The following is an 18974-nucleotide window of genomic DNA, read 5'->3' as shown; positions in this document are numbered from 1 at the left end:
AATTAAAACACTACTTTAGTCGAACAGTCTTTTTCTATAGGATGTCATAACTGTAAAACAGAGTACACAACACAGACAACTCCTTGTATACTTTCAGTAACTTTCTCATGTATTTAATAAAAGAAGTTAGCCACTAACACTTCATTTTAATTGCAAAATCCTACAATAGCAACAACCACCAAAAAACAATTGAAGCCTCGAGATCTCACCGTCCAGTAAAATGGCATGAAAAAGCAAATAAGCAATGGAATCTACTCTTCCCTTCCTTCATTAAAATTTTTTAAAACAATTTCTAAATGCTATGAAAATGTGTTCATTTAAATTTTTTTGTACCTCAGTAGACAAACTGATAATTATGAAAATTACCTATACCTATGGATTCTAGAAACAGTTTTAATATAAACAAACATCCTCTGAAGTTACAGATCACGTAAAATAACATTTGTTGCTTTTAAAAGAATATCTAATTGGGTTGAGACAGCAAAATTGTGACTGTTAACACTCCTCATGTTGAAAACTATGAGCTTTTGTTTTCATTTGTTCTTGGTTCACAACAGTCAAAAAACCACACTGGATAGGATCTAAAATTAGAAAACGACTTTCTTTCTGGTTCTACTTCAGCTGTGGCCAGATTTTACACAGAACAATTCCACCATTTAAAGACAAAAACTTCAGACTTTAGCCCTATCAAGTACAAATCAGAATGCTGGCATTTTTGTTTGCTTGCTTCCTTGTTTTTTGCTTCTATCAGCCTTGAGAGTGCACAAAACGAACTTGGAATTTTGTCAGAATGAAACAGTTTTCCAAGGCTACAAAACATATACGACATAGTATATTAGAACATATATTGTGATATTTTTGCCTACGACTGTTATAAGTGACTTCAGAACTAAAGAATGAAATTCAGTGTGAAAGCTAAAGCGAAATGAGGATACTATCAAAACACAGAAAGCTGGTCCCTGTTTTAAAGGGACACAGTCATCTTACTTTAAGCCCATTTTACTTTTGTTTAAATGTCAGTAAAAACAGTTGTTTGCTCATTTTAACATGGCCCTGTAATGCTGGAAATACAAACACCACTGTAGTAGGTTAGGAGAATCAAAAAATGAATCTGAGTGATTTAGTGTCATCACTCAGTCGAGCGAGATGGATGTAGTAAAAATGGGCAAATACCTAAACCTTGGATTCAAACACTGCTAAATTTTGAGGAAGTTCAGATCATAATCTGGACAAGTTGGGCCTATCTCGACCAGAAAATCAAAAAACAAACAGTGAAGAGTAAATTAGATTTTTATTTGTTCAGTTTTAATAATGTAAAATCTAAGAACTGGTAAGGATATATAATTGGAGGAAAATATAGTTTGTAGCTGCTTTATTTTCCCAGCTAACCTTAGCTAACAGTAGGAATAATATATTTTCAAAATTGGAGCTTGCAAGTTTCCATGCCTGTTTGGTAAAGATAAATATAGATATGGGCATCCTGTAGAAATCAGTCTGTTTTCCAGCTGCATAACTATTATTAGATGTGACCATAACTAACCATTTCATATATGCTGTATCTTTAGTATTACACACTGTATCTTCACAATATATTGCATCTTTTCTTTTGCATATAGGAATATGATCTATGGATACTTCCACTGCAAGATATCCTAATTTAGATGAAGCAAATTTGAGAGTAAGTATGTGGTGAGCATATTAGAATTTACAGGAATATTCTGTTATAGTGTCACTAGAGGCAGGCCCTGAAGTCAAACCATTAATTCTCATTTGCCTCAGAGAAATTAAGTGAAAGTCTGTGGTAGGGAGTTAAAAAAGAGGGGTCGGGGAGAGTGTAAAGGGAAAAAAAAAAAAGCATTGGAGACAATGTTGCTTTTTCCTTCTTTATAGTGTATACTGAAGGCCTGGTTTTATTATTATTTTAATTGTATTTTAATTATATCAATTCCCTATCCCTATTTTTTCTATTAGAAATTCAAATCTCTTCCAGCTTGATAGGCTCTATGGTGACTGGAAAACTAGTGAAACTAGAAGAACCAAGAAAGTGACAGTTCAGCAACTGAGTGGAAGACATTTTTAGTCAGGTTGTTTAAGAACTTTTTTGTTTGTTTGTTCAGGGTTTTTGGCCAGCTATTTAACATCAATGAGTAATTTAAGGGAAGGGTAGTTTAGTGGTTAAGACACTTATGTGGAGACTGGCTATGCCACAGCCTCTCTGTGCTTCAATTCTCTGTCTGTAAAATGGAGATAATCCCTTTCCCCCCCAACTCTTTAGTCATGTTTATTTAGCCAACGAGCTCTTTGGGGCAGTGGGCATTGTACTGTATATATGTTGTCTGCAGTGTTGTTGTAGCCATGTTGGTCCCAGGCAGGGGTGTGCACAGGAATAAAAATTTGGCCGCTTTTGGAGGGGCACTTTCTGTGCCCCACAGGACCAGAGGAGCTGGCTTGTCCCTCCCCACTGCAGCCGGAGGAGCTGACTCTCCCTCCCACGGCCAGGCCGGTGGAGCTGGCTCTCCTCCCCACCCTCCACAGCCCCAGGGCCAGTGGTGCTCACTCTCCCCCAGCAGCTGGAGGAGCTGGTTTCCCCTCGCCATGGCTCCAGGGTCAGAGGATCTGTCATCTCCCACCCCAGCCCAGGGCCAGAGGAGCTCACACTCCCTGCCCCAGCTCTGGAGTTCTCTGCCCCTACCAATTGGGGCAGGGACACGTGCCCCTGCTTGCCCCCTCCCCCTCCTTGCACACTCCCCTGGTCTCAGGACAAGGACTAAGAGGTCAAATATGGAGTGACTACTGTTTGTGAAAACTGTTCACCAATGGGTGATATGGTCTTTTTGCCTTTTATCATTTTTTTGAGAGTTCATTCAAGAACATAGTGATATTCTTGTATCACCCACAGAGTTATTTAGTGCACTGGATGAGGTACACCACATGTTGTGATAGGCATGTGGAGGACCCGTGGATCTCGAAAGGTGTGTTGTGGGGGTATTTCATCACAGCACTGTAGAAGGTCCCTGGGGGATAGGGTTGTAGAGTTTCTCTTGGAGTTGTTTGGGGAAAGATTTGATGATTTCCTTAAATTCTTGGGTGAATTGTGGTATGGGGTATTCTTTGAGTTCTTTATAGCAGGTGGTGTCAAAGAGTTGTAGGTTGGCCTCATTGATGTAATCATCCTGGTTGTCATCAGAGAAATTACCTCCCTATACACCAACATCCCTCACCAGGATGGCATTGCTCCTTGCCTCAAATAGCTACAAGACAATGGAAAACATTCAGATATACACCCCAAACACATTGCCAAACTCATCCATTTCATCCTCACCCATAAAAATTTTACATTCAGCAACAAACACTGTCCAAACCATGAAAATAGCCATGGGGACTAGAATGGGTCCCCAGTAAGCCACTTTGAAGAAGAATTATTGGATAAATGTTCCATGAAACCAATGATATACCTCAGTAACATCAATGATATTTTCATCCCCTGGACAGACAACCTATACTGCACAGATTTCCACCATAACTTCACCCTTTCTAGAACACTTCCAAACCAACATCAGCTTCAACAATGGAATCCTACAGACAACTATATACAAGAAACCCACGGATCACCACACTTACCTTCACAGATCCAGTAACCACATCAAACACACCAAGAAATCTGTTATCTACAGCAAAGCTCACAGATACCACAGAATATGTTCCAAGGAGAAGGCCCAGGACACCTTAACACACTTAAAACCATGGTCACCAAGCAAGGACACACAAATACCCTGAAAGAACTTGCTTCAATACAGAAGAAAAAACACAAAAAACACCAATAGCATACCCCTAGCAGTCACCTTCCATCCCACATTGGAATCCATCTGGGGTGCCATTAAACTATTATAACCGATACTCAGTGGGGACCACATCCTTAAAGAAATCTTTCTCAAACTCTCTTTGAACCTCCAAACAAGCCCCCAGCCTTGCCAAGCCCATCATCAGAAGCAATCTCTCCAATGACCAAGACATGCCCACTCAAAGCAGCACCAGACTCTGCCAAAACCTGCAGAATATCTCCACTGCTATGATGATCAAGACCCTCCACAACCCATCATTCAGGATTTTTGAGTCTTACACATGCTTATCACAATATGTGGCATACCTCATCACGTGCACTAAATGCCCCAATAACAACTATGTGGATGAAACGAGAGAATCACTAGACTCTCGAATGAACTCACACAGAAAAATGATAAAAGACAAAAAGACAATATCACTCATGGTCAAACACTTTTCAAAAACTATCACTCTAATCTGACCTCTTAGGCCTTGTTCTCAAAGGCAACCTACACAACACCTTCAAAAGATGAGCCTAGGAGCTTAAATTCATAACTTTGTTAGACACTAAAAACCATGGACTCAATAAAGACACTGGATTTATGGCTCGTTACAACAAGCTACAACCCACTAACCTTCCTTTGTCCTCGGACAGCAGAGGTGTTAACTGCCCACTTCACCTTGAATGGTCTCTTGCAACATGTACATAAGAACCACCATACTGGGTCAAACTAAAGGTCCATCTAGCCCAGTATCCTGTCTTCCAACAGTGGCCAATGCCAGGTGCCCCAGAGGGAATGAACAGAACAGGTAATCATCAAGTGATCCATTCCCTATCGCCCATTCCCAGCTTCTGGCAAAAACATAACTCCTTATGCTTAACAATGTGTTCCACCTTGTATTTAACTGTGACACTCTGAAGTACCTTTCCCAGATCTGAAGATGAACTCTGTGTAAGCTTGAAAGCTTGTCTCTTTCACCAACCAGAAGTTGGTCCAGCAAAAGGTATTACCTCACCCACCTTGTTTCTGTACTCTCTCTCTCTCTCTCTCTATATATATACATACACACACACACACAGTGTCTAGCATCATGATTTAGTAAGAGTGTCTAGGTGGTACTATAAACACAAAATAAATAATTTGGGATCCAGGATGTCTTTGTTAAAGACACAGTACTTTCACCTTTTCTATTAAGTTGTTAAATTGGCAAATTAGATCTTCTCTTCACTGGCTGTAAAACTCTCATTAAATATGGTTCAAACATAGTTGTAGCAAAACTGAGTTTAGGATAATTGTAAGGCTTGTCTCAAGCAGTTTTTTAAAGTGTACATCTAATGCAGTTCTGCCCCCATCTGCATTTGTGCAGACCACTCATACTATTGTAAACCAGTTCTCATTGCACAAAAATTTCAATCATGTTTTAAAAGTTTTAAAATGCAACTCTACAGCCAGTAAAGCAGGCACTATTTGAATCAATTTATAGTAACGTTTACTTTTAGAATATAAAAGAGCTTTTTATCTTTCCACAAGCATACCTATTACAATAATTCAACTTTTATTAACATTAAAAAATAAACAAATTTCTAAAGTTAAAAAAAGTATGCTCTACAGTCAAGTTTCTTTGATAATTGGTGGAGGGTATTTACCCAGCATTCAAATTCCCAATATCCAAGATTTTCAGATATGCTTATTTTCCCAGTTTCTAGAAACAGTTCCATCACAATGAACAATCCTTTTTATAATTTATCAAAATATTTTTAAAAATCCATTAAAAGATATCAGTAAGGCACAGCTGACAAAAACAAGGTAATTTATATTCAATTTAAGTGGAATAGATTCCCTTAACCCAACAGCAATCTTTTAAACTGGGCTGTCCAGTTCAGGGAAAATCAGCCCTACATAAACTGTTTGGAGGCTTTTGCTTTACAAACTTCTCATAAAGGAGAACTGAGAAGGAAACTAGATAAAGTAAGATGCCCTGAGAGGAGGTTTGACATCTTAACAAAATAAAAATAACTTGGGACAATAAAATGGATAACAGACACAAGTTTGCACCCACAGGGAGAAAGAAAGTGCCAAGCAAGATGGCTGCAGAGTTTCCAGCTATAAAAGCAGAAATTGGTGAAACAAAGCACTCAAAGCAAGACAAGCTAGACTAGAAGCCCTGGAAAACCTTGCCAGGTTTTGAAGCTTCTGAAATTTAGAGAAAAGTGATAGTGTGAAGCCCTCTACACTGTTACACTAAAACCCAATTAATTTGAGACTCAAGTCAGAAAATGATTCTTTATACACAGAGCAGTGCTACTGCATACTTCAGGAAAAAGAATGGATGTGAATGACAGAGGGAAGATCCAACAGCTACCAGGAATAAAAATAAATAACTAAGAGTTTGAATCTGAAGGACAAACAGTGTGGCTTTTTACGGACTTGAGTAAAGTAAAATTTCCTTACTGATACAAACATTCATCACTAAAGAAACTGACACTTCTGCCCTTCAAAGTTCAGGTTTATATACAAAGACTTTTATATTTTCAAACTCAAAGCCTGCTCCAAAACTGTTGGATAGACTTAAAACAAGAAGTATGGCAGAAGATATGAGCTCCTTATACAAGAGAAAGGAGACTGAACTTTTGTTATGTATTAGCTCTAACCTTATGCTTTAGTTGGAAGCATGCAAAGTTTGGCTTAATGTTACAGTTAATGGTTCTCATATTTTCAGTTTATGCTCTGTTATTGTAAGAGATTATTTAACAGACTTTTCCAGAACAACATGAAAGAACTTTTCCTTTATGAAAGACCATTATTTCTCTCTCCTTACAGATTTAGAGACCAACTCTTACTCAAGCAAGTACTTTGTTAGGATTATTAATTTACAACTCTCAAAAGCATGCTTGCCTGAAACAGCTTCCAATTTTATATCATGTGACACAATAAAACGAAGTGGGGAAGGGTTCAGAGAAAAAAACAATAGAAATCACAGCAATAAGATTATACAGTTACTCAGCAAAGGTAAGTGCATAGCATGTTTGAAAAATTTTTTAAAATAGTTTTTAATCAATATGCTACTTAAATAAAAATAAATTGTCTTGGCTGACTCACTTCTTGTGGGCTTCATGGCAGAAGTGGTGCTTTTAGGAGGGATTTGAACAAGGGGAAAGTGGTGACCTGGCAAATAAGTTTGGGGAGCATATTCTGCACATAGGTAGCAGTGTAGAAAAAGATATGGAGTGAGGACTAATCATGAGGGTTTGCAAGATTGGACCCTTATTAAGGGGACAAGAGGTAGCTGGGATGCATGCACACACTTCTGTCAATATATTGAACCTATTGCTGATACAAACAACAGCTAAAATTATAACTGAATGGTTAGAGGAAAATAATTATCCTGTGTCTTTATATTATGCGTTCAGTAGTACTGTGGACCTGATATGATTTTAAGACCGCATCATCTAATCCTGCTCAGAGCTGGGTTAATAAACACAGACAGTAATACCCAATATGAAGGCTGCCATTTTATATTAGTGACTCCCAAAGTGACTAATTCTGGTAGAGCTGATGCAGTGCTAGCAACAGAAGAATTTTTTTGAAAGTTATCCTGATGTAGACTGGGACCTTCTGTAGGAATGGGTTTGTTTGTGCCTTGTGTGTAGTAGCGTGTCGGGGTGGACAGCACTGTGTCCCCCTCTCCCTTGAGTATGGTGAGTTTGCTATATCTGTGTAATAGTTTCTCTTGTAGGAATGGGTTATTTTGGGTCACAGTCTCTCCCTGCAGGGACAGGAAGATAACCCCTCCCCTTGAAAAGATTTTGGAAGTGTGTTTTATACTCCCTAGAATGTATAGGTGGGATTTTACTCTCTCTATGTGTGCATCTATAAAAAGCATGGTCTACTCTAGAAACTCACAAATAAAATTTCTGTTAGTTCCACTAAAATGGTGTTAGCATAACAGAGGAAAGTGTATACAAGCTTCCCACGGCAGGACCAATTTTTACCATTGTTCAGTTACACTTGCTTTTGGTATTAACTACAATGGCGGGAAAGAGGTCCAGCCATTGAAACCTTGTCTACACTACATCTCTCAAGAATGTAGAATCTAGTGGGAATTTCCCCCCAAAATTTCTACAGCATAGACACAGTCTCTCCATCAGGGGAAAGGGGACGATGATGAAGTTGTTACGAGTTACACCACGTCTCCTTGGAAAAGGAAAATGACAGTGTTCGTTACTGTCTGTCTCCCAGGGATCAGTGATTTTGTTATGTGTTTCAGAGTAGCAGCCGTGTTAGTCTGTATTCGCAAAAAGAAAAGGAGTACTTGCGGCACCTTAGACACTAACAAATTTATTAGAGCATAAACTTTCGTGCATCCGATGAAGTGAGCTGTAGCTCACGAAAGCTTATGCGCTAATAAATTTGTTAGTCTCTAAGGTGCCACACGTCCTCCTTTTCTTTTTGTTATGTGTGTTACTCCTTCTTCCCATAGGGGAGCCCAGCAGTGGGCGTTAGCGTCTCTCGAGCAGGGGAGCGTGGGGAGAAGAGCATTTTGCTGTATAGGTTTGTTACAGTCGGTCTCTGGGGTGGGGGGAGGATTGTCTCTCTCTCGGGGGCGGAGGAAGGATTCTGCTAAGTGGTGTTTTTGGTAAGGCTGCCACCTCCGGGGAAAGATACGTTAGTGGGTTTTACAAGGAAACTTTCACCGCCACGCCACGCCACCTCCCCTTCCCTGCACACCGATTCCCTCGCCGCCGCCGCCGCCGCCGCCAGGCACAGAGTGGGGAACTCACTCACCTCCGCTCACCAGCGTGCAGACGGCCCTGGGCGCCGCCATCTTGAACAGATGGGCCAGGGTCACGTGGGCACGGGCAGCTGCGGCCCAGGTGGGGGCAGGGGGCCTGCCCGGCGGGAGGGGCGCGCAGCGCGCGCACAGCCCGCCCTCTAGCCTGGTCGCGGGCAGCCGATCCTGCAGCGCCCCAGCCCAGCCTGAGCCACTCTGCCCGCCGGGGCTCGGAGCAGGGAGCGCCTGGGGCTTTGCCCCGCTCTCAGCCGGCCCGGCGGTCCCTGGAGCGCGGCTTTCCTGGCCGAGGTTCCTTTGAGAACGGAAGCGGGAGAGCGAGGCTAGAGGAGAGCCCGCCCCCGCCGGGGCCTGTCGCCTCGCCCCGCCCGCTGCCCCACCAGCCTGCCCCCGGCTGAGGGCCGCTGTCAGGTGTCATCGTGCGCCCTGGTCACTCGTCTCCTTGCCCAAGGCCTTTAGCGCCCGCTGCTCGCTCCGACAGTGCTACGCTTTGCAGGGCAGAACTTCCCAAGCCCTCTCTGTACAGCCCCCAGCTGAGCGGGGTGCTGCTGGCCCAGCGCCCTTTCCCGAGCCCTCCCTTCCTTTCCCTTCCTGCGCACCCCCCTCCTTACTGCCAGTGCTCGCAGGGGACGGTCCTGAGCCTGCTGGGGCCCCCTGCTTCTAAGCCGCTGTAGCACTGGAGGAGACAGCTGGCTTGGCCTCTCCCCTGTTACAGCCGCTTTTGCAGGCATCCAACTGAGCTCCTCTTGATAATATTGAGATTGGGCAGCTCTTAAAGTGACAAGGTGGAACAAGCAGCACTGGAACCTGCCAGACCTTCTCTGAGCTCCACTCAGAAAGTGCTTCACAGAGCAGGGCTTGAAAACTTCTCTAAGGTCCCATCTACACTGGCAAGTTTGTGCGCAGTAAAGCAGCGTTGAGTGCTGTGAGTCCCGAGGTGTACACACTGCCAAGCCACATAGCGCGCAGAAACCACGCGGATGCAGCGCTCTAAAAAAACCACCCCAAGGGACGTAGAGATTTCTGCGCCAGGGCTACAGTACTGCAGTGCCAGTATAGACAGCATGGTGATTACAGAGCTGCAACTGGAACTCTGGGAAGTGTCCCACAATGCCTGTTCTCACCTCTCTGGCCATTGGTTTGAACTCAATTGCCATGCCCTCAGGTGATCAACCGTCAGCCCCCCCCCCCATACATTCCTTTGCAAATTTGAAAGTCCCCTTCCTGTTTGCTCAGTGATGTGTGCGGTGGTCTCAGCGCATCTTTCCAGGGGGGCATGCCTGCTCCATGCACCAGGCGATTCTCTGCTTGGAGGAATGCTGAGCTGCTGGATCTCATCAGCATTTGGGGAGAGGAGGCAGTGCAGTTGCACTCCAGCCATCAGAATTATGATGCCCATGGACAGATTTCTAGACGCACGATAGAAAGGGACCATGACTGGGACACTCTGCAATGCAAGGTCAAAGTGAAGGAGCTGCAGAACGTCTACCACGAGGCACAGGAGGCAAACCGCCACACCGGTGCTGCACCCACAAGCTACCGGTTTTACAAAGAGTTGGACACAATACTCTGTGGTGACCTCACCACCACTGCAAAGGAGCCTGTGGATACTTTGTTGGCTTGTATGCCAATCGAGAGTGGACCGAGGCAGGAGGGGGCGGCCATCTTGGACGAAGAGGGGGATGGGGTCCCAGAGGCAGAGGGTGACTTGTAGGCCAGAGATGCATGCAGTCAGAAGCTCTTTTCTACCCCGGAGGAGCTTAGCCAATCACAGCAGTTGGATCTTGGCAAAGCGCAAACAGGAGAGGAGGCCCCTGGTAAGTGGATCTGATTTTGGGAACTGCTGAAGCAAGTTGTTGGGGGTAGGAGAGTTGCAGAAAGCAGGCTTGACTCCCACCTCATGCCTAGTCTGAATGGCAGAACAGGCTATTGATACACTCCCTCACTTCACGGGACTCTCCCTCAGATCTCCAGGAAACTCTCGTGGAGATACTGGGCAAGGTGCTGCTGCAGTTTCCTCAGCAGAGCTGCTTTTTTTTTCTTGCCCCATGAATGGTAACTTTCCCATGCCACTTTGCCATGATGGTTGGGGGGAAATTGCTGCCCACAGGCTAGCTGCATAGGTGCCAGGGCGGAAGCTAGAGGCTTGGAGAAGACCCTCCATTGATTCCATGCTCACCCTCAGCAGCAATATATCTTCCATAATGATCAGCTCCTGTGGAAAGCGTGGGGACAGGAATGATTATCAGGTCCACCCTACAGTGCTGGCTCTCGCCAAGTGCCCAAGAGCCACGTGCCCAGTGTATAGCAGGGTCTGGGAACAGTGATTTACCCTGCCCCTGCAGCTACTCACCATTGTGGGGGTCTTGTGGCTTATGTATGCTTGCCTGGGGTCAGCCAGTTAGTGACAGGTGTGTGTTTTAAAGCACTGAATCAGTGTTGTCTGTGTTGCAAGCAATACTGCTTCTGTAAAATGTTGCATTTAAACTTCACAGAGATGACCTTCAGAGCACAGCCTCCCTCTTTGTTATCAGCGGCAGAATGGCTACGCAGAATTAGAAAGCGTCCAAGAAGAACTAAGGAGGACTTTATGCATGATGTTATTATGCACTCCACCACAGAGAAAAAAGAATGGAAGGAGCGGCGGGACAGCAAGAAGAGGGACCGAAAGGAGAATGCGGCACACCAGAAAGAAGCTATGGAGCGGCTCTTAAGAGTTATAGAGCGCCAAGTAGTCACACTAGAGGCGATACTAGCTCTTCAAACCAAGCAGCTCTGCGCCTGCCCTCCCCTGCAGCCGCTGTCACAAAACTCTTTCCCATGCACTTCCCACACACCAGCAACACACTGTTATCAACCTCCTGGCTCCACTCTCTACCGATAGCATTCCACTTCTCCCTCCTCAAAATCCAGCAGTGTGGACTCCCACTGCACTCAACATCATCCCTCTGCAATTTGGTTCTGCTGAAGTACAGCACCTGCTGCATCCTACTCCAAAGGAGGTTGGGTATGATCCCTGGACATACACAAATCTGTAGCCATCCCGGGACCCCTCCTCTTCCTCTTGAGACCTTCCCTTCCCCCATCCCCACTGATGATTTTTTTCGTTTGACTCTGTCCTCTGGTGGTTGTTTTTCAATAAAAGAATTGTGTTTGTTGGAAAGCAATCTTTATTCTATTAACTGAAAACAAAAACAGCACTGCAGAACATACAATTACGTTAAGGCCTCTTCTTGCATCATGTGCACCAATCACATACTAGCATTACAAGCACTGCAATCCCGAACATAGCAACAAATATTAGTAGCTTTCAGCATCAAATTGCTGCCTCAAAGCATCCCTGATCCTTATGGCCACGCGCTGTGCCCCTTTAATAGCCCTGGTCTCTGGCTGTTCAAACTCAGCATCCAAGTGCTGAGCCTCTGCGTTCCAACCCTGAGTGAAGCTTTCGCCCTTCCCGTCACAAATATGGAGCGTACAGCACGCAGCTGTAAGCATAGGAATATTGTCATCGGCCATGTCCAGCTTCCCATACAAGCATTGCCAGCGGGCTTTTAAATGGCCAAATGCACACTCCACAGTCATTCTGCACTTGCTCAGCCTGTGACTGAACCGCTCCTTGCTGCTGTCAAGTTGCCCCATGTATGGCTTCATGAGCCATGACATTAAGGGGTAGGCTGGGTCTCCCAGGATCACAATGGGCATTTTGAGTTCCCCTATGGTGATCTTCTGGTTAGGGAAGAAAGTCCCTGCTTGCAACTTCTTGAACAGGCCGGTGTTCTTAAAGATGCGTGCATCATGCACCTTTCTGGACCAGCCTTCGTTAATGTCTGTGAAACGTCCACGGTTATCCACAAGCACCTGGAGAACCATTGAGAAATACCCCTTGCGATTAATGTACTCAGTGGCTAGGTGGTCTAGTGCCAGAATTGGAATGTGCGTGCCATCTATCACCCCTCCGCAGTTAGGGAAGCCCATTTGTGCAAAGCCATCCACAATGTCCTGCATTTTGCCCAGAGTCATGGTCTTTCGGAGCAGTATTTGATTAATGGCCCTGCACACTTCCATCAACACGACTCCAAAAGTAGACTTTCCCACTCTGAACTGGTTAGTGACCAATCGGTAGCAGTCTAGAGTAGCCAGCTTCCACAGTGCAATCACCACACGCTTCTCCAGTGGCATCTCTCATTCTCAAGTCCTTGTGCCACAGGGCTGGAGCAAGTTCATCACGCAGTCCCATGAATGTGGTTTTCCTCATGCAAAAGTTCTGCAGCTACTGCTCATCATCCCAGACATGCATCATGATGTGATCCCACCCCTCAGTGCTTGTTTCCCGAGCCCAAAAGTGGCGTTCCACTGTGATCAGCACCTCCATGAATGCCACTAGCAATCTTGTGTTATAGCTAGTGTGCGTGACAAGATCAATGTCGCACTCCTCTTGCCTTTGTAGTTTAAGGAATAATTCCACTGCCACTCGTGACGTGTTGGTCAGTGCAAGCAGCATACTGGTCAGCAGTTCGGGATCCATTCCTGCAACCCAAAAGATGCAGGGCAGGGCACGCAGTACACAAACAGTTGAAAGATGGCGCCAAATGCGGAGGGAAGCACAGGAATTGCTGGGATGCGAAGCAATGCATCACGGAGCATTCGGACAGGACCCAGGATGCCCCACAATCCCTTCCGCCTTCCCACAATTCTTAGTGGCAAAAGAGAAAGGTGCTCTGTGGAATAGCTGCCCAGAGTGTACCGCTCCGAATAGAGCCGCAAGTGTGAACACGCTATTGCACAGGCAGCTGTCAGTGTGAACACACAACAGCGGTTTTCCTTCGGCGCTCTCTGAGCAGCACTGTAACTGTCGGCGCTGTAACTTTGCAAGTGTAGACGTGCCCTAATATACACTACCAGTAATTGGTTGCCTACAGAGTGGCAAGCGTGGCCTGTTGGGAGCATTGGAGTCTGTTCTAAAGCTTATATTGAAAAGGACTGTTGAATTTCTCTTTTGTGCTGTAATTTAAATCATATTGAGTCTTTGCTTCTAACAAAGTTAGTTTGATTAGGGACGCTGCTGTAAGCTGTATGAAGTAGTCCCACTTATTATTCAAGTCATGAGTATTCTCTGTTTTTTCATAGCTTTGAATGGGGAGTAAAAAAAAAACAAAAACAGAAATAGGGTCTAGTCATTTTTAACCAGTAAGTGAATCAGTGTGGCAGAATGATTCCTAAAGAGAAATTACAATCCACAGGTGAGTTGTATCTATACCGCATTCCGTAATACTAGAAATGATGTATTGTATAATTTCCTCTTTTAGAATTTTCTCTATCTCATTTGCTTACATCAAGAAAGAACAGTTTATGGAACAAACCCTGGACATGAAGCAGTCACATGAGAGGACAAAAGTCTTCACTGGAGCCACAGTTTCATTTACTACTGTCAAGGTTCCTTCCCCACTCTGAACTCTAGAATACAGATGTGGGGACCTGCATGAAAACCTCCTAAGGTTACTTTTACCAGCTTAGGTTAAAACTTCCCCACGATACAAACTATTTTACCTTTTGCCCTTGGACTTTATTGCTGCCGCCACCAAACATTAACAAATATATAATTGGGAAAGAGCCTGTTTGGAAACATCTTTCCCCCCAAAATCCTCCCAACCCTTACACCCCCTTTCCTGGGGAAGGTTTGATAAAAATCCTCACCAAGTTGCATAGGTGAACATAGACCCAAACCCTTGGATCTTAAGAACAATGAAAAAAGCAATCAGATTCTTAAAAGAAAAATTTTAATAGAAGTAAAAAGAATCACCTCTAAAATCAGGATGGTAAATACCTTACAGGGTAATTAGATTCAAAACATAGAGAATCCCTCTAGGCAAAACCTTAAGTTACAAAAGGACACAAAAACAGGAAACTACATTCCATTCAGCACAGCTTATTTTCTCAGCCATTTAAAGAAATCAGAATCTAACTCATATCTAGCTAGATTACTTACTAAGTTCTAAGACTCCATTCCTGTTCTGTCCCCAGCAAAAGCATCACACAGATAGAGAGAGCCTTTGTTTCTCCCCCTCTTCAGCTTTTGAAAGTATCTTGTCTCTTCATTGGTCATTTTGGTCAGGTACCAGCAAGGTTATCCTAGCTTCTTAACCCTTTACAGGTGAAAGGGTTTTTCTTCTGTCCAGGAGGGATTTTAAAGATGTTTACCTTTCCCTTTATATTTATGACAACTACATAAACTTTGCTTAATCCATGCAGAATCATTAAAGAGATGTCTAAAACTAAAACAAGTTAGTTGTATTTTAGTCCAGCTAGTTACTTCATCTATAGTCACTTACTGCAACACAGCCAAACATCATGCAATAAAAATTAAACACCTAAAACAAACAAACCAGCTATAAAGCAGAGGTTCTCAAACTGTGGTCCATGGACCATCAGTGGTCCACAAGCTCCATTCAGGTGGTTCGCAGATAGTTCCCTGTAAGGTGCGCACCTGGGTGGCCCACACAAGAGAATGAAGGGCCACTTACCTAATTAGTGGATTCACACAGGCATGGCTCCACTAATTAGGTGCCTGGACCCTGGAGAAGATGCACATGTAATGTGAGGTGGTGGCCTTGGGGGGGAATAGGAGGCAGGTGGGAGGGGGAAGTGTGGTGAGAAAAGGGGCTGGGGGGAATTTGGGATGTGCAGGGCTGTGGTGGCCAGAGAAAGGCGACTTTCCTCAGCTCCAGGGCTGCAGCTGTCGGGGAGAGACGGCCCTCCTTCCCAGCCTCAGTTCTGGCTGCCATGGAGGGGAAGAGAGGGCACATCCATCATATTAGAAAGATAAAACTACTGATATTAAAATATGAGTTGTGTGCTTTTATTTGTAGAACAAAAAAAGTCAATTGTTTTTTTTTAATATAGTTCTTTTATCCAAAGCGCTTTACTATAGTTAGCTAATGGTACAAACAACATTGGGAAAGATCATTAAGTTGTCCGGCGAGACCCTCAGCAATTTTCAAGTGGTGTGTGGAAAAAAAAAAGTTTGAGAACCACTGATCTAGATGATGAACTCAACAGCTCTCAGGCAAACATATCAAGCACAAAGGGATCAAATACCCAACTAATAAGAGGAATGGGGAGCAATTAGGGTAGCAGCTACAAAAGGAAAGGGAGGGAACCCGAAATTCAGAAGTGACATAAATAGTCCAAGAGGGGAAAAAAATCCAAAAACTTGCAGTATGTTTTAAAGTCAGCTGTGGGGGAGGGGTGGATTGCTCCTCCAAACTTCCAATCAGATAAGAGTAGATGGCTAAAACTTGGTATTTATTTCCTGGCTTTGTACTTGTCGTCTCCGGGTGCATATACAGATTCTTAAAAATAAAAAGTAAAAAGTAGTTTACTAGAAATAGGTTAAAAATCAGAGAAACACCATCAATGCAATCAGCCCCCCACCCACTCATGGAAAATACATGAACTTTACCCTGCACTCTCAAGGATAGACTACCTACTGAACCAGGGAGGGGGCAACTTCAAAAGTTGAGGGCCTCCTATTCAATACAATGTGCAACCTATCCCCCACGTATTCCTGTTTAAGGACTGTTAGCTAAAGTGTATCAGTTGATCATATACCTCATATGCAAACCATGTAGTTCTTTAAAGATCAGTAGCAGTACCTTGTATTGCCCCCAGATATGAACAAGTAAGTTAATCTATTCCTTACATCAAGACCCACTAAGCAGATGAGATGCTACATTCTATATCAGTTGTAGCCTGTGACTTGTCTTCAAGGGTAGCACTATAATAATCCAATGTGGAGATGAAAGTGGCAAGATCTAAGGCAAAGAGAAATTGAGCTAAAATAGATGAAAAATGGAATTTCCCCCACTCTTACCCATTGCTACCTAGTAGGACTCAAGGAATTCCCCTACTCAGAGGGGCAGAATCCAACACCTCCATATGGCTGCTTCTTCAGCCAAACAGCATGATCCCTCTCTCACTGGATTGAGCTTCAACCTGCTTGCTTCATCTTGGCAAGGCACTTGGAAAACAGACATCTCACCTTTGGTTCAATTAAAGAAACGTAGAGCTTCATGCAACCTGCACAATGGCCACCCAGCTCAAAGTATCTTACATACATGCTGAAATGGGGGGAGGGCTGCATGCCAGAAAAACTACAGAACTTCACAATAAAGTTTATGAACGGCATTTACATGGTGGGGTTGTCTGCAATAACAGATGGCTGGGCCATCAGGTCCTATGTAATCCGTGTGTGGGGGTGCTGATAGGTAATTAGCTATCACTATTCTCTGGAGTTTTTCTCATGGGCAGAAACAGAAACTATTCAAATTCAATTCTGTGCTTTCTTGCCAGGGGCCATAGATGACTCAACAAAATCTCAGTCAGTCTTATTGAGTGCTGCTGTCACAGGAATTAACTTGACTGTTGACCATTGCTAGTAGACCAATGACAGAGGTTAGCTTGATCTCCATGAGCCTGAAACCCAACTGACAGGGACCAAGGAAATCCAAGCATTTCAGATATGCCACAATTGTCTTGCATTACCTTGCCAATAGAGGGCAGATTTTGGAACTAGTACATGTGGTTATATACTACTGCTAAGACTAAATTGTTTCATTTTTTGTATGGGAAGTCAAGTGTGGATCAGAAGACTGGCTTGGCCAGCTTCTTTTCTATTATCCTAAAGAACAAGTGCAACTTCTGGATCAGTTTCAAAGGAAGCCCAATTAGGAAATCATTATAGTAGTCTTAAATTTGTGCTTAGATGAGGATTTTTGCTACTCAGTAAGAAAGCACCTATAACCTGCCAGATTTAAGTATAGTCAAAACTTTTATATGGATTCAGATACAGTGGAAATAAGTGAGGACCGATCTAGTTGTAGTCAGAAAGGAAGTGCCCACTAAATCTAAGCACATTAAACATAAGGATTTGCATCCTGCTGTGACCAGATACTACTAGTAAATCCACCCCCGGAAAAACTTTGATTTTGCTACTCTGTTCTTAGATATGTCTTTACTCACAAGTCATTCAAAATCTTCCAAAACCTTTGAAATGATTAGTCAACTTGTTGTGGGAGGAGTTTCCCCCAGGAATTGAAATTAGAGGAGTGTTCAAAACCCACTAACTTGGCAACACTAGATTTGACCACTAAGGGAAGGATGGCGGAGTTCAGGAGAGGTGTAGGGAAGTATTTAGTCTTGATGCACATGCAAGTTACCTACATTAACATCAAGTGAAAGTCATATGCAAATGGCAAGGAAAGAATATACCTATAGTCGGACAACTTTAGGTAGTATCAGTATATAACATGATTTTTCTCCTAATGGGTATTCAGTATTGAAAATGATATTTTCAAAATAAACTGGAAAGCGTTTCTAACAGAAATTGTTTCTAAATGAGTGATAAACCAAACATATAAAATAGACAAAGATTACAATAAATTTCTAAACCACATAAAAAAAATACAGCCCTTTCACTTACCGAAACAGGTTTCATGTTAATATTAATGTGTCACATGAAATAGATAAACTAAGCAGGGAACATGAAAATCTTAAAAGCATGCTTTATTTCAAAAGATAAGCAAAGGCTCAGTGGGAAGGGAGATGAGCATCTTCAAAAATAAATTATATTAAACATGGAGCATCTCCTTCATTATAATGCATTTAGAAACAAGAAGGCAGATGCTGAGCCTTCCCCTCCCCTATTGAACTAGATTTCATTTATGTTCACTCAGATTTACTCAGAGCAGTCCTAACTAGAGCACATTCTTCTTGTTTGAGGCATGTTAACAGCATTACATTTTCTCTGATCGCTAAAGGAAGAAAAGCTGCAGCTGCTGCAGGAACAGACAGCACACAGCAGCCCTGCTCTGCTGTCACCCAAAGCTTTCACAATGAACAAGACAGAACACTGAGGCACATATGTGGTCAGCCCAAGGCTTCTGTATGTAGTCACCTGCCACAATAATTCTTTTTAAAAGATCTTCCAGCTGAACTGAATTTGTCTAAATCAACATTTTTCTATTAGCTTGCAATATTTTGAAAGGGGTGAAGGGAGGAATTTCCTTGCCCTTTTAGATCTGTTTCTCTGTGCTGGAGATTTAAACATTTTTAACCTGGGAACCTGAGAATTGTCATAATAGATCAGATCAATGATCCCTCTAGTTATATGGGGCTAACAATGGGATTGCAGAGAAGCCTCATAGATGCTCATTGTTAGGCTTGGCAGAATTCAATTTTTGTATATACTTTTGATGTATAATATGGATGTTAAAGCATTTTTCAATTTTTATTGATTTAAATTTTCACAGTTGCATAAAATTATGCAGGGTTGTCAGCATCACATATCTAAATATACAAAA

At 43.2% G+C, this 18974-nt stretch overlaps 1 protein-coding gene across 2 annotated transcripts in view; it reads right to left on the bottom strand.

Annotated features, from left to right (window-relative positions):
- Nucleotides 1–8978, bottom strand: part of METAP1D (methionyl aminopeptidase type 1D, mitochondrial) — a 68504-nt gene extending 59526 nt beyond the window's left edge. The window contains exon 1 of one of the 2 annotated variants that reach the window (XM_038422748.2): nt 8610–8978. In XM_038422748.2, coding sequence (XP_038278676.1) covers nt 8610–8649 — 40 coding nt within the window. In that variant the 5' untranslated portion in view covers nt 8650–8978. The remainder of the gene's footprint in view (nt 1–8609) is intronic. The other variant, XM_038422749.2, reaches the window with a different exon arrangement.
- Between the last annotated feature and the right edge of the window lie 9996 nt (nt 8979–18974).

This window comes from Dermochelys coriacea, chromosome 11 (assembly GCF_009764565.3).
Source record: "Dermochelys coriacea isolate rDerCor1 chromosome 11, rDerCor1.pri.v4, whole genome shotgun sequence".
NCBI classification, from domain to species: Eukaryota; Metazoa; Chordata; order Testudines; family Dermochelyidae; genus Dermochelys; species Dermochelys coriacea.
This window is presented reverse-complemented; position numbering and strand designations above follow the sequence as displayed.